The following is a 21,712-nucleotide window of genomic DNA, read 5'->3' as shown; positions in this document are numbered from 1 at the left end:
AGCCTGAATACACCAGCTGGGAGTCTGATACAGACACCAATCCATGCACCAGGGTAGAGTAACCCTGACTGTTGTAAAGAGAATCTGTCACAGCCACCTTCTGTCAGGTGGAAATTCAATGACTTTGCCCTAAATTGAGGGAAATGGCACCTGTTGAGCTCTACCTGGTCATGATGGGATCTGTGCCCCTTGATCTGTATACAGTGAACCCTCACTTTACAATGGTGATCCATTCCAGAGATACTGTGAAAACCTTGTGATGTGATAAACCTTGTGATATTGTGAAAACCTTGTAATATGAACCCAATAAGGCATTGCTTTTTTGGGATTCGTTCCAAGAGCTTGGAAGCAGGCATTTCAGCCACAGAATTGAGCTATTTCTCCCTCTAAAAAGTGCCTACTGAGCTATTTAATGGTCATGTTTATCTGCTTACGTGATGTTGTAATTATAAAACACACGTTGCAAGGCTGTATCCTTCTCTCAGTGCAAGCAGCCATGATATTTAAAATGCTGCTACTGGCTGAGATGATATATGGAAGGCTTGAATTTGCATCAGCTGTTGCCCCAACTTTACCCTTCCTTCTGTATACACAGCCACGATGTTAAACAGGACTATTGACTGAGAAGCTGCCACACGCCTGCCTTTACAATGGCTTATCTGTCACCCATAAGGTCCTGTTGATGCAGTCTTGAGCCCATTTCAAAGTGCATAGTAGTGGTTCCCAAACTTTTAGTGGAACCCACTTTTAAAAACAACAATCTGTTGCAACCCACTAACAAAAAAAAGATATCTAGAAAAATGTTTTATTCATTAATATCAATAAATTATTAATTAATAATTGGGGTCCTGTGTTCCCAAGCCGCATATGAACAACTCCTGTATAGTCAAGCGAGTGTATGATGCCAAAAGTAAATATGCAAAATGTGGTTTGCCAGCTGCCACACAACTTTGTCAGTATTGCATGGAATGGCTTGATATCATCAAGAATATCACTACCTTGTTTCAACAAGAGCTAATTTTATATAACATGGCCACTGATAACACAGAGTTCCTGATTATGCCGAGATATCACCTAGCAACCTTACATATAGAGTGTGTGTGTATGTGTGTGTGTGTGTGTGTGTGTGTGTGTGTAAACATTTGCTATACTCTTCCTAGAAATTTAGTTCAAGGTCTGTTCCCTCAAACCTTTATAGTCATTCCAGGGTACCCTGAAGGCTGAACTGAGGAGCAAGATGTGTAGTTAGGGAGTTCGAGGCCAGATAAAAGGCTGAAACTGGGTTCACTTTTCCCATCCCACCAAAAATTGGCTTGTGACCCAGTGTTGGGTCCTGACTCACAGTTTGAGAATCACTGACATCGTATAGTGAACCTTGTTTTACTTAGTCCATTGTAAAGTGAATACATTGTAAAGTGAGGGTCCACTATACTCAAAGTTTGCACTTGACCCAGGTGATTCCAGCCGTGCATACTCCCTAATGAGAAGTGCAATCCAGTGCATGGATTTTATGCTTACTGATGGAGGGGGCAGGTCTGGCCACAAGGAGAACCCTTCTGATCCTCTCACAGAATTGGCATGACTGCATGGGACTCCTGTCTTGGTAGGTCGTGGCTCTGATGCCAGCTCATTCAGGCTGCCAGGACCTGCATGTCAATGGCTGGTTGCTGAATTGTGGCTGAGAGGTGGGAGGATTGCTTATCACAGAGCAGCTGAAGGTGGAGGGTGGGCTGTGAAGCAGGACTGTCCTATCCGTGAGGCTGAGGCAGGTAGTCTTCATGAGCAGCAGATTGACAGGTGCCTGCCTCCAATTCCATGGATTTGAAAAAGTGTGGAGAAGAAGAAATTGGTGACCCAGAATGTTGGAGGGGCTCTAGGCCCACCCTCTCCCCTCCTCCACACTTTGCTCTTTTCCAGATCTGGAGGGGAGGTGACACCGTGAGCTGGGGGGGAAGGTCTTGGGCTGGTCCCAACCCTGAGGGATATAAGGATGTGAAGAGCACAGGATTCCGTCTTCTGTGAGAGGCTTGTGTCTTCAGTGCTGGAAGAGGGGTGGCTGTTAATTGGGATAGTTCTCATGAGAAGCATTTGCAGTATCAGGATAGTTTTACGTAGCTCTAAATCCGTTTTGAGGGTCTCCTGATGAATTCTAGTCGCAATTTTTAGTATTTTTACTGTGCAAGTCGAACTCTTCAGGAAAGCACATTTTGGAGGTCTAATGGTTGCCTTAACCACTGGAGCCCCAGGGCACAGATGACAGGGCCTCAGGAAAAAAAGATGGACCCCTAGTCCCTGTGGGACCCCCAGGCTTCAGCCTAGTCAGCCTTATGACTAATGCGGCCCTGTCCAGGTGGGCTTAATTCTGCAGCTTGTTGCTTGCTGTAGTTTCTCTAACGTCTTGAATTCTCTTGAGTTGTGGTTGTTCTGCTTTCATAAACTGCCTGGAGGAAGCGCTTTGTTGGAAGGCAACTAGGAGTTGGCTGGTTGGATATACTGGAGGCAGAAGGCCTGAGAGAGGCCTGTGTCCTCTTGCCTCCTTCAGGTTGCGTGTGCCGACGAGCAACGAGCAGGTGGCCCCCTTGGCGCTTTCCAGTGGCTTGCTGACCTCCCTGGCCTCCTGTGTTTGTGCAAGCAAGTCTATTCTCTCTGCATGATGCTGCATCTTTATTCACGGCATTGTGAGGTCAGATGCGGCTTGCTTTCATTCTGTGTATTGTTCCCATGGGCGGCCATGCCTGGGCATTGTGTTGAGGTTGGAAAAGAGCCAGCAACAGTGCTGATGTGACTCACGGGAGGGGGGGCAGACTGGGAGAATGTGTTTCCTCGGCTCTGTACAGACCACTAAATGGCTCTTTCTCTCTGACACATGCAAGGAGAGTTGCTGGGACAAGGACATGGTGCTAGTGTAGTTGGAAGGCTGCAGAACTATGCAGGAGTCACCCACTTCTCTGGCTATGGATGGCTACTCCAGTAATGTGCCAGCTTTTCTTACAAAGCTGTGGACCCTGGTGGAAGATCCCGATACCAACCATTTGATCTGCTGGAGCATTGTGAGTATAGCTAATGTTAGAAGTTACTGGTGTGGTCTTTGAGAGAGAGGACAAATTCACTTACTCCAGGGCACTGTGTGTTGTGCAGGGTTTTTGTTTATTCGTTCCAGTTATCATGTCCATCATCAAGGCAGCCAGCAGGGGCTATACTGGTCAGTTACCTCACCTCTTAATATACGGGGTGTACATGTGTGTGAATTGGGTGACTCCACAGCTGGGGCATGTGTGGACTTCCACTAAAATTGAGTGTTGGGCGGGTTAGGACAGACAAAAGAAAATATTTCTTTACTCAGTGTGTTTTCAGTCTGTGGAACTCCTTGCCACAGGATGTGGTGATGACGTCTGGCCTTGGACGCCTTTAAAAGGGGAATGGACAAGTTTCTGGAGGAAAAATTACGGGGTACAAGCCATGATGTGTATGCGCAACCTCCTGATTTTAGAAATGGGTTATGTCAGAATGCCAGATGCAAGGGAGGGCACCAGGATGCAGATCCTTTGCTGTCTTGTGTGCTTCCTGGGGCCTTTGTTGGGCCGCTGTGAGATACAGGAAGCTGGACTAGATGGGCCTGTGGCCTGATCCAGTGGGGCTGTTCTTATGTTCTTAACTACAATTCCCAGGAGGCCTTGCAGGTCTCTTGTTATCTGGTGTGCTCCCTGGGGCATTTGGTGGGCCACTGTGAGATACAGGAAGCTGGACTAGATGGGCCTGTGGCCTGATCCAGTGGGGCTGTTCTTATGCAGGGGCCTGTGCCATGCATGGGTCACCCTTGAGAGTCTGCCACTGTTTCCCACCATCACCTGGCTATGCTTACCATGTGGATGCTTCCTGGGCAAGTGTGGGAGAAGAGTGGACAGTCCTCATTTCTTCTCTTTGCCTCCTGCCATCGCACTACCTTATGCAATTCCCAAACGTCCTGTCCTCCCAGTGCCATCTTTTTTTTGGGGGGGGGGGGTCACCTGGTAATTGTAAAACAGCAGCAAGGAATGAAAAGGTCTGGGCTGCTCCTTCCTTACAGCTTGGGCAGACTAAATTTGAGTTAAAACGGCAGCAAACATGCCTCAGAATACAACTTTCAAGTCTGCATGTGACTATGTTCTGAGAGCAAGTGTGGTGTAGTGTTGGACTTGGACCAGGAAGATCTAGGTTCAAATCCCCACTCAGATGTGAAGCTTTCTGGCAGGGCCTAGGAGAGGGGGGTAAAGGGGGTAATTTATACCCAGGCCCAGAGTCAAAAGGGGGGCCCAGGAGCCAAAGGAGGGGGCCCAGAAATTTTCTGGGATCTGACATTTTCCTATCTACTCAGACGTTGTCCGTACGGATGCTGGGGACACGACCATGACTGGGGATACTGGGGACACTACTAATGCCACATGGGTGGGTAGACCTGGGCTCCAAAGACTTTTCCAGCTGTCTCTACCATCCCCTCACCCTGCTTCACCCCTCCCTGCCCCTATTCTGCTCACCCATCACCACCCTTCCCTTTTGCAAAGGGGCCCAAAAGAAACTTTGTACCCCCTGATAAAATTCTTCTCAGAGGCCCTGCTTCCTGGGTGACTTTGGGCCAGTCACTATCTCTCAGCCTCTCCTGGGTTGTTGTGAGGACAAAAGAAGGGGAGGAACGATGTGTGCCACCCTGAGCTCCTTGGACGAACAGCAGAACTGTATAAAAAAGTGAGAAATAAATATTCTGTATTTGTAACTAGTCCAGTTTTATATTCGCATTCAGTTTTGATCAGAAGTTTTGTATTGATGTGTGGGGAGGGGGAGGGAGACCTAACCCAGCTGGATTTTTTTTCTCCTTTTAGAATGGCACCAGCTTCCATGTGTTCGATCAGGGTCGGTTTGCAAAGGAAGTCCTGCCCAAATATTTCAAGCACAACAACATGGCCAGCTTTGTCCGGCAGCTGAATATGTGTAAGTAATGCAACAAAATCTTTAAGGTGCAGCTTGCTAGTATAGTGAGAAGGAGAGAAATGAATTCTAAAGTAATGAAATATGCAGCCACCAGAACAGCATAAGCATTGATGGTGTGCTGGTGTCTGGAAAGAACATTGCAGCATTATTTGTCGTGGCAGAATTAACTTTTGTTCACTTGCCATATGCAGATATGGGCAGCTAGATATTTAGCTTCTATTTTAGAAACCTCAAACTTTATTTTGGAGAGTCAGCAAAACTAGCCTAGCTATAAGTTTTCTGATCTGCTGCTCCCTAACCTATCCTTGAAAGTTGGTGCTGGCCTCTGCATTCTCTCCTTTATGATGATAATATCCTAAGAACATGCACAAAACACTTAATCTTGAACTGAGCCAAGAGCCTTGGTCCATCTAGCTTATAACCCTGACCTGTCTTCCCTCTAAGCCAGGGGTGTTAAACTCATTTCATACAGTGGGCGAAATCGCATTCATGGCACCTGCTGAGGGCTGGAAGTGACGTCATTAAACCAATGACGCATATACACAACAGGGACCAAATGTGTAGATAGATAAGATAAACACTTTGTTGTCATTGTACAAGGTACAACAAAAATTCAATGCACTCCAAGACACGGACATAAAACATTTATACAACAATCATACAACACATTTAAATCTATCCCACATTCAGGTGTACACCTGTGGGTCAGGCAAAAAATGGGTTAAGCAGGAAGTGATGTTATTAAGCAGATGATGGCCAGAAGCAAGCACTTTGTTCTCATGTAGGAACTCATTAGCTGCAATGCCAGAAGAGGAAATATGCAAATTTTCATCATATCTTCAAGATAAGTTGTTAAGTTGTGTCTGACTCTTCATGGCCCCATGAACCACAGCACGCCAGGCCCCCTGTCTTCCACTAACTTTTGGAGTTTGTCCAGAATCATGCTCATTGCTTTGGTGACATTATCTAACCATCTCATCCTCTGCTGTCCCTTTTCTTTTGCCTTCAGTTTCTCCCATCATCAGAGTCTTTTCTAAGGAGTCCTCCCTTCTCATGAGACGGCCAAAGTATTTGGGTTTCAGCTTCAATATCTGTCCTTCCAATGAAAAGTCAGGGTTGATTTCCTGTAGGATTGACTGATTTGATCTCCTTGCAGCCCAGGGGACTCTCAAAAGTCTTCTCCAACACCATAATTCAAAGGCATCTATTCTTTGGTGCTCAGCGCTCCTTATGGTCCCACTCTCACAGCCATGCATTACCACTGGGAAAACCGTAGCTTTGACTGTGCAGACCTTTGTCGACAAGGTGATGTCTTGGCTTTTAATTAAGTTGTCTAGCTTACCATAGCTTTCCTCCCAAGAAGCCAGCATCTTTTAATTTAATGGCTGCAGTTGCCGTCCGCAGTGATCTTGGAGCCCAAGAAGATAAACTCTGTCATGGCTTCCATTTCTTCACCTTCTATTTGCCATGGGTTAATGGAACTGGATGCCATGATCTTAATATAGTTCACTTTCCAAAGGGGCAGTGGGCATCCTCTTGGCAGTGCTGGCCACTTTTAGGATCTGATGTGTGTGTCTGCCTTCCGAATGTCTGCCTTCAGAATGAAGCAAACTAGTTTCTAAGCCAGCTAGATGTTTTTCGCCCCTCCTTGTTTGAACATCTAGCTGTTCAGAATACCCAACTGAACCCTATTTTCAACTATTGCATAGTATGCCTATGGATGTGACCCCTTGGTCAGCATTGACCTTTGCACCAAAAAGTGGCGCAGGAAGAATTTTTGGGAACACATTCATTTTGTCTCTAGGGTTCATTATGTTACCGTTGCGCCCTCTTTATTGCTTCACAGATAGTAATAAATTACTATTTAATTTAATAAATGACTTCATCCCCTGGGGTGTTTAGGACCATGTTGTGCAATCATTCGTTTGTTTATTTGTATACAACTTTTCTGTAAGAACCAGCAGAAGCGGGGGGTGATGCTTGGTCAGGGATAGTTCCCCAATGCTACTGTAGCATCTAGGAAGAACATCTTGTTTCTGGCTCTGGTGGATCACTGTTGACAGAGGGAACATAGAGCTGGAAGGAACATTAGCCGGATTCAGCAGCAGCAGTGAGATTTTTATGGATAGGATCGCAGTTGGGAGCGAGAGGACAGAAGTCTGATCCAGGTCTCTGTTCCTTTCAGGGTCGTTTCACGCATTACATGGAGGCAAGCCCAGATCACCCATCAGGGACCTACAACCAATTGTGTCTACCTGATGTATGCCACAGGGGCTCACAACAGTTCTGACACCAGGATTTGGAGAGCACACAGGCCAAAGAACCTGGCAAAGGGGACCCCCTTGATCTTGGAGAGACAGGGGGGATCAAACTCTTTTGCATTGGTTTAACCTGCTTGGAATTGTCCTGCAGCTTGAGAATAGTGAGGATGCTGGGGTGGGGTAACCATTCCTGGACTGGATAAATCCACATTTTGCACTCAGAGGTCTCCAGAAGAACATAATCTGAATCGCAGGCAACGCACCTTCTTAGGCCGTTCTTCTCATCGGTTTTCTGTTTGTCTGTTTAGATGGGTTTAGGAAAGTGGTGAATATTGAGCAAGGAGGACTTGTCAAGCCTGAGCGTGACGACACGGAGTTCCAGCACCTGTATTTCCTGCAGGGCCATGAGCACCTCTTGGAGCACATCAAAAGGAAGGTGGGGAGTGTGGCATAACCAGCTATTTGGGTGAAATCCACAAAGCGGAGCTTTTGTGGTCTCCATTTCTCTGAGCATCAGCATGTTCCTGAATGAGCTTGTGGCCTCAGTTTCTGTGTGGGGCGGTTCTATGCTAGCGGTCTTCGTAGTGTGCATCTATAGATCAAAATAAAAGTCTGGAGTGTGGGAAGCAAGCAGGCAAATAGACAAGCAGTGGTAGAACTGGAAAAACTCTGGTCTCCAGAAAGGTGGCACCTGTGGCAGCTCCCCCCCCCCCTTAGCAGTGCCACTGCAGCCAAGAGTTGCTTTCTGTCACCATTGGTCATGCTCACCAGAGATCCTGAAATCTTGGCTGCTCCCAACTACTGACCCTGTCCCTCCTTTGCCTGGGCCCAGTGCAGTAGCTGAGGCAAGACCCTGTTTTCCTCCCCAGTTTTGAGCTGAGTCAAGCGGCAAGCCTGGAAGAAGCTCAGAAAACAGCAGTGCACCTGGCTGCTTTCTGAGGCTCAGTATGTTATTGGAAAGCTGGTGTGGCATTGTTGATAACAGAGCAGTCCTACGCATGTCTGCACAGGATTAAGTCCTACTGTGTTCAGTGAAGGCATGTATAGGATTGTGGCCTCAGAGACTGATTGGAACTTTCCCAGTTTTGAGTTTTGCCTCGGCCACCTAGTAAGAATTCATGGTGCTGGGCAAGCCGCTCCCTCTCCACCTCAGTCTTCCCTGTCTGCAGTAGGCCCTTGCTCGCTAGGCGGGAAGGAGTCTTTTGACATGGTGTCATCTTATGTTGGGGGGGGGGGGAGAGCATTGTCTTTCTTCACCCCAACATGGCCTCTCTTCCAGTGGATCTTGCAGGTGTCCTCTGCATCTCTTTTTAGGCTGAACCCTTTGGGGACAGGGAACCATTTATGGAATATTTTGCTACATGAACTGATTTGTGAACTGCTCTTTGTTGAAACAGGGTGCAGTACAGAAATCTTTGCAGTGACGCTGCTTGTATAACATAAGAATAGCCCCGCTGGATCAGGCCATAGGCCCATCTAGTCCAGCTTCCTGTATAAGAACATAAGAACAGCCCCACTGGATCAGGCCATAGGCCCATCTAGTCCAGCTTCCTGTATAAGAACATAAGAACAGCCCCACTGGATCAGGCCATAGGCCCATCTAGTCCAGCTTCCTGTATCTCACAGCAGCCCACCAAATGCCCCAGGGAGCACACCAGGTAACAAGGGACCTCATCCTGGTGCCCTCCCTTGCATCTGGCATAGGTGTTGTGTTGATATTGTCTCTACATCTGGAGCACTTTGATCACTCGAATGCTCTACCACTGCTATGTATTCTGCTATGTTTGCTCATTGAAAGTTAAAATAATGTATAATGTGTTGTTTTGTAGGAGTAAATATATTTTCAAGTCTCTAATAGTACTTACTATTACTATAATTACTTACTATGAGTATAATAATAATAATAATAATAATAATAATAATAATAATAATAATACTTAAGCTTACTGGTGGCCTTCTCTCCCTTTTTGAAGCTTAGACTAATCCTCCTCTTTCTTGTATTTTTTTTTTCTGTGGTGGGAGAGTGACTAAGGACACTGTCCTGTCCAGCGCAGGTGCCAAATGACTCCTACTGTATCCTTTGCAGGATTTGAGCAGGCTGGAGATCTCCTCGGAGTAAGGGAACACTTGTTCCCTTACCCTGAGTAAAGCTCCAGCCTGCTCAATGGGGTTTCTCAGAGCTGCACCAGGTATAGCCATGATGGGTATGTGCAACCTCCTCATTTCTGAAGTAACCTTCCTCAGAGTGCCAGATGCAAGGGAGGGCACCAGGATGCAGGTCTCTTGTTGTCTGGTGTGCTCCCTGAGGCATCTGGTGGGCCACTGTGAGATACAGGAAGCTGGACTGGATGGGCCTTTGACCTGACCCAGTGGGGCTTTTCTTGTGTTCTTATGAAAAGCCCCGTGTCAGGCTTTTAAGCACAGGAGGGGGGATAAGGTTTCAGCAGAGGAGGCCTCCATCAGTCCCACCCCCCTCCTATGCCTGTCTCACCCACTCCTGCCTAGAAATGGCTCCCTGACACCCTCCCCACATCCCCACGCTGCTTGGTGCTTACCTGCAGGTTCAGCACTGGGTGCTGCTGGGGCACTGTTGGATCAAACTGTGAGGCACATAACATGTATCCAATAAACAGGGAAGGAGGGTGCCAATTCTGCGCCAGAGAGAGTGTTAAACACTCATCATGTGTTTGTGTTTCTGCTGTTTCATCTTCCTTCCCATTTCTTCAGGTGTCAGTTGTCAAAAGCGATGAAACCAAGATGCGCCAGGAAGACCTCAGCAGATTACTATATGAGATCCAGATCCTTAGGAGCCAACAGGAGACGATGGAATGCCAAGTCCAGGACATGAAGCAGTAAGCAAGTCTTGCGTTCGGCTTCGTAGCAGAGCTCCTGGTTTGACTACTTGGAAAACCGGTGGTGTAGTGATAAATGTTGAGGTGCAAGAGCTTGTCGTGGTGCTCCCTCCCCCCTGGCTGTGTCCCACTTAACACTGCACAACAAAAAAATCAACTTTAAAGTCCTTCATTAGCGTGTTCCTTCTTCTCCTGCCCCTGACCCCTCCTCTGAAACTGATTATCCTTCATTTGAAGGTCTTGCTTGTTTCATGCAAAGCTCTTGGAATGGATGGCAGTAGTTGAAAACAAATTTCTAAAAATTGACAGGAGAGATAAGTATACAAAGACTGAACATGCTTGTTCAGAAGTAAGTTCCATTCACTTCTACTTTCTGACTCCTTGGGCTCTATATCCGAGGAAATGAACAAGCCCCCATGCCCCTCCCAGGGCATTTTCATCCTATTTTCATCCATCTGCCCCTTCCCTTCTCCTATCTGTCCATCTGTTTGCATCCTCTCCCCTTGTCCATCTTCATTTGAGGGCAAGGCAGACTGGAGCATATGCCCTGATATCTCAGTTTGCCTCTTGCTGAGCACGACGCTTTAACTGTTCAGGAAGTAGCATTCTCCCGCCTTTGCTTTACAGGATAACTTTGTCTCTTTGCCAGAGTTGCTCATTATTATTTCTTTGGACTGCCACTATAGAGTTTAACAATTTTTGTGTGTGTTCAACTTCTCACTGGCCTTGACACGCCTGTGTTTCCATGTTCAGTGGCATCCAGATCAGGACTGTGGGGTGGGGTGGAGCTTATCCCTGGTTCTGGTCCAGACGATCTCTCTGAACACATTTTCCAAAGAGAGCTTCCACTGGGACCTCTTCTTCTCTTGGAAGATAAGATGCAGGGCTGGGAGGACTGGGACTGTGGTAGAGTTAATGTCCTTTTCCTCCCCGTCAGTCAGTCCTGACTCTGTTGCTATTTAACAAGAAAAACTGAAGCACATTGAGGTCTCTGGGCTGCATTTAATGTTGCAAGTCATTTGACCCCAGGTCACAGACATTGGTCCATCGTGGGGTCGCGACTGCCCATTCACTGCAGGATTCTCTCTTCCTTTCAGGCAGAACGAAGTGCTGTGGAGGGAGGTCGTGTGTCTCAGGCAGAATCATTCCCAGCAACAGAAAGTGATCAATAAGGTAACATGAATACAGATACCAATTGCAAATCCAAAGGGTAGCAAGAACATCTGCTGTGTGGTGTGAGTTGTGAGGCTTAGTTTGTTGCAGCTGGCCCACCTTGGAGAGGTCATTGTCAAAGCATTACCAGGTTACTCTGGGAAATTCCAGGGGGGGGGGTGAGGTCCTCTAAGAGCACAACTGTAGGCATAAGGACAACAGCCCTCCCTTGTTTTTTTTGTCTCCAGCACCTGGTATTCAGAGGTACAGTTTCTTAGAATATGCGAGGCCTGTCCTCCCCAGTTTGGGTTTAAACCCGTCCAAGCTAGTGGCCGTTGTCACATCTGGTGACCGTGGATTTCATGAAGCTTAAATCTGCTGTGCATGGAGAACTGTTCTACTTGCTCCGGGGCCAGCCCATCCAAGAGGCTGACTGAGTTGGTCACTTTTAGACAGCAGGGAGTACTTGTATCCAGTGCTGCTCTTTCACCCATTCCCAGGATTGGAAAAGAAAGGAAAGGAGAGTGGTTGGGTTAGTGTCTCGACAGTTCCATACCACCCCCTCTTTCTTTTCCAGCCTAGGGAGTAGAAAGAGCAGAAATGGGTGCATTGCCAGTTAAGGGAGGGGACGGCCTTTGGCATGTAGACTTGGGCAGGCCTGGACTTGGTCTGTCCTGAAATCTATGGCCGATCGGTGTTACAGGCTGACCCCCAAGTCCTAGCATTAGAGGAGCAGGAGAAAAATCTCTCCTGTGTTCCAGGGCCAGATCTGTACACAAGTTAAGTAAGCTACAGTGGAGGGCCTTGCATTATGAAGGTGGTCTCTAGACTTGAAAGTTTCAAGTTTTTCAGTACTCTGTCAAAATAAAACCTTCACCTATTAATATATGCAAATAGAAAAATATTTCTACATTCTTAACAAAGAATAATAGTTTGGTAATGTTGTAAGTTCTCTTAGACTTGACGTAGCTGTGCTGGGTCCCTAAAGCTTAAACTGGCCGTGCTCTCATCACATTTAATAAGAGTTGTTGCTGAAATGTGGCATTTAGAAGTTACCCTTGTGTCTCCCCATGACTTTTATACAAGTGTTCAATCCTAGTTAATGCAGTCGAGAGAGCAAAAGAGACATTCTCTTTAACTATGCAAGAATATTGTCCCTGTAGAAGTTCGTAGAGGACTTCCAGCCCTGACTGCTGTTCCAACTGTGTGGGTCTGAACTTCAAAATAACATGGTGGCAGCAGCCTGCTGACCCACCTGATGTAGGGTCACGGCCAGCCTCTGGACCCTGACTGACCTGTTGAAGGTGTTCTAGATGGACCAATTCAGTGGAAAGCAGTTTCATGGAAATGTGTGTTGGGTGTTTTCATATTTGAGCACCTGTTTTGCATGAGTTCGTGCTGATGTTCAGGAAGGTGGGTGTCCTCTGCCTCTCCTCCTGCTGCAAAACAGAAGCTCCTGGTGTTAAAGGAGACGTGGTCTGCTGAATCACTGGGGTGACTGACAGAATACCTGACTTTGGTTCTTTCCTGACAGCTGATTCAGTTTTTGTTTGGCCAGCTCCAAGCCAACCCCAGCAGTGCTGGAATAAAGAGAAAACTGTAAGTACCTCATGTGACACGTGCCTGGGCAAGGAGCTAGTTGTGTGGCCGGGCTGGGGAATGGCTCTTTATTTTGAAAAACGCCCGAGGTCAGCTCCAAGTGGCGTGGTGGTCACCGGACCTGGCACCATGGTGATGGGAACATGAATGGGATGAACTGATGAGTCAGAGCTGCTGACATGCTCCATTCAGTGCCTGTGGAGAACCCTGATGTCAGCTTGCTGTGAGCTTTGTTCTGGTACCATTCAAGGGACTGAAAGGAGACTGTTTTGAAGGGGAGGCAGGTGCTTCCACTGAAATCCACACTGATATTTTTCCATTGGGACGAGACCGCTGAACCATTTGTCGTGGGTGGTCTTAGTAGGTGACTATGGAATGGTATTGAGGACACCCAGGTGTGGTGGTTTGGGGGAAGGCAGAAGCCTGTGATGTGGAGGCAGTGGCAGCAGCATGCAGAGGTTTGCAAGCTTGACCCTTGATGGCATCTCCAGGTCGTCTTGGAAAACTCCTTCCTGAGTCCTGTGCAACTGCCAGCGTGGAAAGTATTGTACTAGAATCAGAGCTGGCCTCTCCGTGAGTCAGAGTGAGGAGGTTGCCTCAGACTCTGGGTTGGCAGGAGGCACCTGCTGCCACTCTTCCTCTGGGCATTTGAAAGGAGCAGAGTGATGAAGAGGCGTGAAGGAAAGTGGTTGCGCTAAAACATTGGAGAACCTCTAGCTCAGTGGTTCTCAAACTTTTTAGAGCCCCCAGAAGCCGCTGCCTGATGCCGAGGAGTGTGGCTATAATGGTGATTGGGCAGCAGTGCTATCCCCCCACCCCCAAGTAGCAGCTGGTTTAGTCCTTGATCCAAATAATCTGCCCTGTCAATTTCACAAACCACCAAAAATTGGCCAGTTTGGAAACTGCTGCTCTAGCTTGGAACTCTCCTTTCCTTCTGCATGTCCTCTTCCACTCTAGGCTGGAGGTTGTCTGTCTTGACTGGTCCACAGAGGTGTGAACACCAGTTCGTGGAATAATTAATATAGAGGCATCTGTTCAGACAGGAGCTGGCAAATGCAAGTGAGACTGCTAAGCACTGATATAACGGTTGTCTCCAGATCTGCCAGCCCCTGCGTGTCCTTCCTTTTCACCTCCATAATCACCTTGTGCGGCTAGGAGAATCCCTGCAATGTGGGGGACATAATATGCTGTGTGGGGACAGTGGCTCTGAGAGGGCTGTTTGCCTAGAAGTCACTCTGACTGTTCCAGGAACGAGAGTTCATCAAATATCTCGACTTCCTCAGCAGTGGAAGGACCTTCTTTTGTGCAAGTAACAGAGATGGCTGGTGCCACTCTAACTAGTGGTTAGTACCTAAATACATGCCCAGAATTGTGTCTGAACAGTGTTCCAATCAGAAGAGAGCAACACATGGGAATAGAACAGGGGTGTCCAAAGTTTTTGGCAGGAGGGCCACATCAGCTCTCTGACACTGTGTCGGGGGCCAGGAAAAAAAGAATTAATTTACATTTAAAATTTGAATAAATTTACATAAGTTCACATAAATGACTATATTAAAGATGAACTTATATGAATGAGTGAAGGTCTTGCGATAGCTCAAGGCCTATAAAAGGCCTTGCACAAAGCAGGGCTGGCCTTTCCTTTGCTGCCGCTACTGCATCACAGAAATGAAACAGCAAGCAGTGGAGGGAGCCCTCATCCCACAGCTCACGCAAGAGGTCAAACAGTCACCCTCACGCTGAGATCAGTTGCGTCGGGCCATTGCGGGCTCCAACAAATCTCCGGAGCGCCAGAGGTTCATTGGAGACTGGGGAATCCCTGTGGGCCACATTGAGAGGCCTCGAGGGCTGCAAGTGGCCCCAGGGCCGGGGTTTGGGCACTCCTGGAATAGAGTGACTGTAAATGGGATGGATAGGAGTCAAAGATGGGAAGCTGAATAGTCTGTGCTCAGATTTGGAACCACTGTGAGATTTGCTAAGAGTCTGGACTTAACCCTCTGATGGCATTTCCTGAGAAAGATCTCTTTGAATGTTCTTTGCTTGTCACAGTTCATTTGGCCCATGACTGCCAGCTTGGCTTTTCTGTTTCTCTCTCTTGCCCCTCCCTTTCCACAGTGACCCCTTGTCCTCTCTGCCCTTTTAATTTAGAAGTATAGCATATGCACACTCTGTGGCAAAGTGCCACCTGGGCTATCCAGTGATTGGCCACAATGGGCAGCTAGATTACACAATGTTGTGTTTTGATAGCATTTGTGCTTCCTGCAGACTCTGCAAATAGCCTGTGGCAAAACTCAGCAGGGGCTTTCTCAGCCTTGGCAGTACAAAGGCAAGAAGTTATCCAGAGTCAGCCTTGGCTGGCAGTGACTGTCCTGGATTCTAGATGGTCAGTCTTAGCTCTATCCAAAATTGCCAGAGTTTGAAACTGGTGCCTCTTGGTTGCAAAATAGGTGCCTCCCCCCCCAATCTACAGCCCCTTCCTTGCCATTTGATTTTAAGGCTGCCCTCTCTCATGCCGCATTCACATCAGTGTCCTGAACTCTGCCTTTATTCCAGAGCACATTAAATGCCAATTTGTCTCTGGACATTCTGTGTCTCAAGGGCTGTTCTTGTTCATCACATCAGTGTGGTGAAACAAGTACACCATAACAGGGCTTGTTGCAATGATGATGTAACCTTGGTGGTGTAGTGGGACACAACTCGAGATGCAACAGCTGTTGTGATGCCCTCCCCCATAGCCACATCCTGCTGACACTTGGCAACAAGAACAAAAATAACTCTTTAAATTTCTTAGTGTATTTCTTCTCCAAAGTTGCAGCTTGTAATAATTGGCCTCAATGTCTTGGTGAACACTGAGGCTACCCATTTTTGCTGGAACAGTCTCCTCCTCCTCCCGCAGCAAGCAGAGGAGAGGGGAGAACTAGGTCTTCTTATCCTGGGGCACCTCCAGTGAAATGGACAGGCTTCCACTCCCCTCCCCAGGAGGCAGGGCTCATTCTTGCCTTTCCACACCTGAACTTTGCACACCTCTTGCTCATCCATTCACCTGTCAGCTCCTGGGGAATGGACTGCCCGCGCCACTGCCTCCTGAACCTCCCAAGGAAAAGGAATGGGGTGGCGAGATGGCATGGCCGCCACAGCCACCTTCTCTTCTAGGAGAGCCCAGAAGTGACGCAGCGTCACAGCCCCAGGCGCCATTGCTGTAGCAATGTCCTTTTTCAACCAAAGTAGTTCACAGAACAGTTGACATAATAAAATAGGTCAAGCGATGGGTCCAAAAGGAGTCTTTAAAAAAGTCCTCAAGAGTCACCAGCCACAGCCACTGGAAAAGACGCCGTGTGGGGTTGAAGTTGGACAGTTGCTCTCCTCCTGCTAAACAGAAGAGGACACCGTTTTAAAGTGCTCATTGCAATGGCCCACCAGTTCCATGACACTTGTGATGGATAACAACTGCTGTTCTCCCAAGATATTTATTACGTCTCTGAATTCTTTCTTGTGATAAGTTTTAGGCGAAGTGTTAAGTGATGTTTCATTAGGTTAGCTGCCTTGAGAATTGTTGGTGAAGGGTGGGGTTTAAATTTAAAAATTCTGCCTTAACCCAAACGACTGCTGTAAGTGGCTCAACGTGCTGGGGAAGGGCCTTGAGCCCCCTGCCTTGCAGAAACATGAAAAGGACTGGGTGCTTGCTGGTTTAACTGGGAATCGTTCTGCAGAAAAAGTTAATATTCATTCACAGAAACACAGAGTTTTGGAATATTCTTGGGAATCGTTTGGGATGGGAAGGAAGCATTTATTGCCAAGTGACTGGGATGAAGTGTTTGCAGTCTCCTTCCTCCCCAGACCTCTCATGCTCGATGATGGGAATCCTGCTCCGCAAGTGTCCAAGTTCAGGAGGTCTTTGCCTCTGGATCCTGTGCCTGATTCCTATTTCATTCAGTCGGTAAGCTGGGACTTGGCCCAGACCATTGTCTGTTCTTCTGGTTTCCTCTCGGGAAGTGGCTGTTCAGCATTTCTGTTAGGACTGCAGTGCTTAGTAGATGAATTGGTTAAAAGCATGTTGGTTAATTAAAAGGCTTCGTGCTTCTGATTAATTTTTAGTAGGAGTAGTGGAAACTATAGTGATGACTCCCATTGTCCAGAGAAGGGGTGTCCAAAGTTTTTGGCAGGAGGGCCACATCATCTCTCTGACACTGTGTTGGGGGCCGGGAAAAAAAGAATTAATTTAAATTTCAAATTTGAATAAATTTACATAATTGAATATATTAGAGATGGAACATATGAATGAATGAAGGTCTTGCAATAGCTCAAGGCCTATGAAAGTCCTTGCACAAAGCAAGGCTGGCCTTTCCTTTGCTGCCGCTACTGCATCACAGACATGAAACAGCAAGCAGCTCATGTGAGAGTCGAACAGTTGGCCGTCATGCTGAAAGCAGTTGCATCAGACCAGTGTGGGCTCCAGCAAGTCTCTGGAGGGCCAGTGGCTCATTGGAGACTGGGGGCTCCCTGAGGGCCAGATTGGGAATCCTCGAGGGCCACAAGTGGCCCCAGGGTCGGGGTTTGGGCACCCCAGTCTAGAGCAGTGTTTCTCAAACTGTGGGTTGGGACTCACTAGTTGCGTCGTGAACCAATTTCAAGTGGGCCCCCATTAATTTTAATATTTTATTTTTAGTATATTACTTGATGCTACCATGGTATGTGACTGCATTTGGGGAAATGTGACACATCTGTACTTTTAACTATATATATGCTTTTAACAATGACAGTAAATGGAACTTACTCCTGGGTATGTGTGCATAGGATTGCAACCTAGGATTGTTAAAATTCTGTTTGATTATGCCACTTCTGGTGGGTCCTGACAGATTCACATTCTAAAAAGTGGGTCTTGGTGCTAAAAGTTTGAGAACCACTGATCTAGAATAACACTACAGTACTTAACATTTATATAGTGCTTTGTGGCATGCAGAATTCTTCAGTTCTGTTACCTTGTCCTCTTTAAAACAATTCTGTAAAGACTATTCTTTCCCCTCCCCCTGCAGCAGTTGGGGAGCTGAGGCTAAGAGTGAATAGCTGGCCTGAGACCATCTGGTGAATTCACAACAAGGGAGAGCTTAGTACTGGAGAAGTCCAATTCAGAGCTCACTCTGTCAGCTGGAATGCTACACCAAGGCTACAGTCCTGTACCCACTTTCTGGGTGTAAGCTCTGTTGGAGGAAGTTAAAAATAGTTTCCTCTTGGGGGGGGGAAAGCAGAGTAACTTAAGCAGCAGACCCCCCCCCCTTTGGGTATCACCCCAGGGAACCTCTCTCACCTGGCTGACTGCTAATCAATGAAAAAAGACAGAGGCAATGGCTTGTTACAGTTGCCAAAAAGAAGTTATTTACTTAAAATTCCATTGAGTGTGTATTTACAGCATCTGATTAGGATCAGAGGTTCAGCTAACACTTAGAGACAGCGAGGCCCTGGAGCTGCAGCGCCCTGCATGCCTTGTGCTCAAGATGGCCTGGGCATCAGAGCCCTGGTGTGCCCACCTTAACAGGTCGGTGGCCAGAGGACAAGAGGAAGTGCTCAGAGGAGAAGGGAAAGATAAAGGGTTAGGGCCACACCCCACAAGGATCACAGAGAGAACAGGTAGAAAGGTCAGAGTCACTGGACCATTTCGTGACCCCTTCTGGACAGCATCCTGCCCCCTCTGGACAGCAGACGGAGTTGCATCAACTCCAACAAGCTCCACTGAACAGAATGGGACTAGCTTCTGAATAGACACAAATAGTTTTGTGCTGCAAGAGCTGCCCCCTTTTCATGAGCAGGAAGGAATGTAAGGCTGGCCCAAGACTTCTCAGTGCCTGAAGAGATGTGCCAGCCCCGGCCATGCCTGCCCTCCCTTGCTTGAGTTGAAAAAGAAGGAAGTTGTGGTGGCCTAAAGCCTGTCTGAAAAAAGAAGAGGAGAACAGAGAGGAGGAGGAAGTGGTGGGCTGGCAGCATTGCGCGTGTGTCTGTTTGCACATGCAGATGTGCTGATTAATTCTGCGTACACGAATAATATCCATAGAATTAATCTAGCGCCACTACTTTTATGGGGAGTGAGCCCTCAGACATAAAGCACACTGGCAGATTTAGTGCTACAAGGCAGCTAAGGATCTTTTGCATTCTCCGAGGGTGATTGATTTGGAAAGAGGCAAATTCTGCCTTCTCTTCTGCATCTCTCCGGGAAGTGCATGTGAGCTGTTCAAAGCTCTGGAATTGAGCTGTGACTGGATTGCAGTCCTGCTTGAGAGTGTGCTTGTATCCTTCAGACAAAGCTTCCCTAAGCCTGCCCATCCAAAGGTACAGTTCTCTGGGAGGAAGCCCCACCTGAAGACTGGCTCTCTCCACACGAATCTGCCAGTCCTGTGAAAGGTTCTGTGACAGGGTCTGTTTCCTGTGGAAACTCAGCAGCCACCTGTGACGGAGCTCTTTTTGTTGTGGCACCAGCCCACTGGAAGTTGGATTGGCTCCTTCATTGTTGCAGGGTGGTGGGGGTGGTCAAGACACTTTCATTTGGCCCAGACTTGGGGGGGGCGGCCCAGCGGTAAGGTTGTTTTAATTGGCTTCTGTTGTGTAGTTTGCTGTATTTTTTATTGAATAGTGTTTTTTGCATTAGATTTATTTTGTTTTTGTTGAATGGTCTAAAATTATGAGCTTCCTTGAGCTTCCCCTTGCAGGATAGGAAATTGTAGGATATAAATGTGTTTAAAATAAATAGTTCCACATAGGAGTGAATTAGTGGGGGGGGGGGACCTTCTTAGGAATCAGTGGGGATCTCTGTCCTGTTGTAGTGCCGATTCTCTCTTACATAAGCCCTCTCCAGGTAGCTTTTCCTATTGTTATGTTTCTTTCTACTCCCTGAGCCTAGTTGGGGGAGAAAAAACACAAGTTAGCCATGACAAGGGGAAGGGGTAGAACTGGTGGGAAGGGTCTGCATAGATGTCTCTGCATGACTGTCTGAGAACTGGTCTTATGATGTTTTGTTCTGGCCCAAGTGGAACTGCTTTTGGCTAGCTAGCAAATGTGCATAAGTTTGTACTGAGAGCAAACACGATGAGTGATGCTTTCTGGCCTCATCCATGTTGCACAATGGTCTCTTCTCCATCCTCCTCCAGCCACCTGCAGAACCTGCCTCATGCTTAAGTAGCCCTGCCCTTGCTGGAGGACCAATCATCTCGGACGTTACTGAAACAGCACCGTCTAATGCTGTGGTCATGCAGCCACCACCTGACAGTGAGAGGTAAAATGCTGGTGCTGCCTTGAGGCTCCTGCGCAAGGCCAGACTGAACATTTCCTGCAGATGTGTGTATCGTGACCTTGGCAGTGCTCTTCCGAAACCAGAAAATGCTGCTCCTGGAGGGGAATGGAGAGCAGAGTAGTGGTGCGGGAGGGAAGGAACACTTCTTGCCTTCTTTGCTGCTCAACCATTCCCCCCCCCCCGAGAAGTTTTTAATGTGAGCAAACTGCATTTGGAGCTTCGTAGGAGGAAAAGTTGTAGTGTACTGAAGATGATGATGATGCCAGGTCCAGAAAGCCTTCAGCTTTGCTCTGGCCTCCTGCTTCTCTCTTGCATTGTCTCTCTGTGTCTGGCTGTTTGTCTTTCTGACTTTAAAAGGGCTGCCAGATTCCTGCTGGGTGTGCTTGTGTGTATTGTCTGCTTTGACTGTTACCACTTACCAGCTACAGTAACACAGGCCTATATGTAGTGCTTTGCAATCAGATTAGATGTGACCTTAAACATGTAACTTGCCCTGTTTTGGTTTTGTCTTATTAAATAGCATGGTGGGGAGGGGACCCAGAGAGAAGCAAAGTGAAACTATGGCAGCAAGTTTGGGGCGGACTCTAGGACTTTGCCCCTGTTCCTAAAATTCAGGAGTGTGGACACCAGGATAAAAGAACATGAGCACTGTCGGTTGTTACAGATTGACAAATCAGCTGTGGCTGAACATGTGGCAAAGACTCCAATGTACACAAATATTCTTCATAATTACCCAATACCACACACAAATTTAAGAGAAACGAGTGAGAATACGAAAACACCATAACAAAATGAATAGGAAGGAGGAGACTTTGAGCATGAGCAGTGCTTCGATACCAGCCCTTAGAAAGGCTGGGATCCAGGAGTTCAGAACAGGAAAAAAACTGGGTTGCGGAAAGAAAGCGTGTAGTCCTTTAAGGAACACACGGGGAGCAAGATCAGTGGACTATTATTGTAGCTGCTCTGGGGTGAGACAAAGGGTCTGTGGTTCTCAGCTCTAGTCCTTTGAGATTAGGAAATGAATTTTTTGTAGACCTTGGCTGTTAAGCCCAAACAGCGCTTACTGCAACACTAGTCCACCTCTTTGTTGCTTGTTGTGCACAAAATAACTAGTAATGCCCAGCAGGGGGACCGAGATAGCTGCGCCAGAGAAAATCCACTGCCTCATCAGAGAGGTTTGCAGACTGGCTAGGGGTGGACGGTCCAAGTAAAACAATTGCTTCCCAAAACACATTTGGCTCGAGTCCCTATTCTAGTCCCTAGAATAGAGTCCCTATGACTGTCTACTTATGTCAGCCCACTTTCCTGGGACTTCTGCACTTATCTGAGTGACTGAGTGTGCCTCTCACAGGCTGACTGGTTGTTGATTCCAGGGTGTGGACTGTTGACCTAGTGAAACGCCCCCAATCGCCCTTCTGCTTGATCTAGAGAATCCTGGGACTGACGTCATGGGGTTATCTAATTGGATAAGGGGAAACCAGGCCTCTTCATCTCGTTCCTTTACTTATGCAGGTAAAAGGATAAACTGCCCAGTTGGTGGGCACATGTCAGTTCCAGCAGAGGGTTGGCTAGCAACTGTTGTCCCTGAGGGGGGTAAGCCCAGACCT

The 21,712-nt window shown here is 47.4% G+C and overlaps 1 protein-coding gene across 1 annotated transcript in view; it reads left to right on the top strand.

Moving 5' to 3' along the window:
- Positions 1-2,927: 2,927 nt before the first annotated feature.
- The window catches only part of HSF4 (heat shock transcription factor 4), a 28,773-nt gene continuing 9,988 nt past the window's right edge, over positions 2,928-21,712 (top strand). Inside the window, exons 1-8 of the mRNA XM_066637433.1 lie at positions 2,928-3,050; positions 4,857-4,965; positions 7,535-7,662; positions 9,954-10,078; positions 11,176-11,251; positions 12,765-12,829; positions 16,664-16,763; positions 19,963-20,087. Of these exons, the coding sequence (XP_066493530.1) occupies positions 2,928-3,050; positions 4,857-4,965; positions 7,535-7,662; positions 9,954-10,078; positions 11,176-11,251; positions 12,765-12,829; positions 16,664-16,763; positions 19,963-20,087 (851 nt within the window). The remainder of the gene's footprint in view (positions 3,051-4,856; positions 4,966-7,534; positions 7,663-9,953; positions 10,079-11,175; positions 11,252-12,764; positions 12,830-16,663; positions 16,764-19,962; positions 20,088-21,712) is intronic.

Source organism: Tiliqua scincoides, chromosome 9 (genome assembly GCF_035046505.1).
Source record: "Tiliqua scincoides isolate rTilSci1 chromosome 9, rTilSci1.hap2, whole genome shotgun sequence".
NCBI lineage: Eukaryota > Metazoa > Chordata > Lepidosauria > Squamata > Scincidae > Tiliqua > Tiliqua scincoides.
The sequence above is the reverse complement of the archived record's forward strand: the minus strand, read 5'-3'. Positions and strand labels throughout refer to the sequence as shown.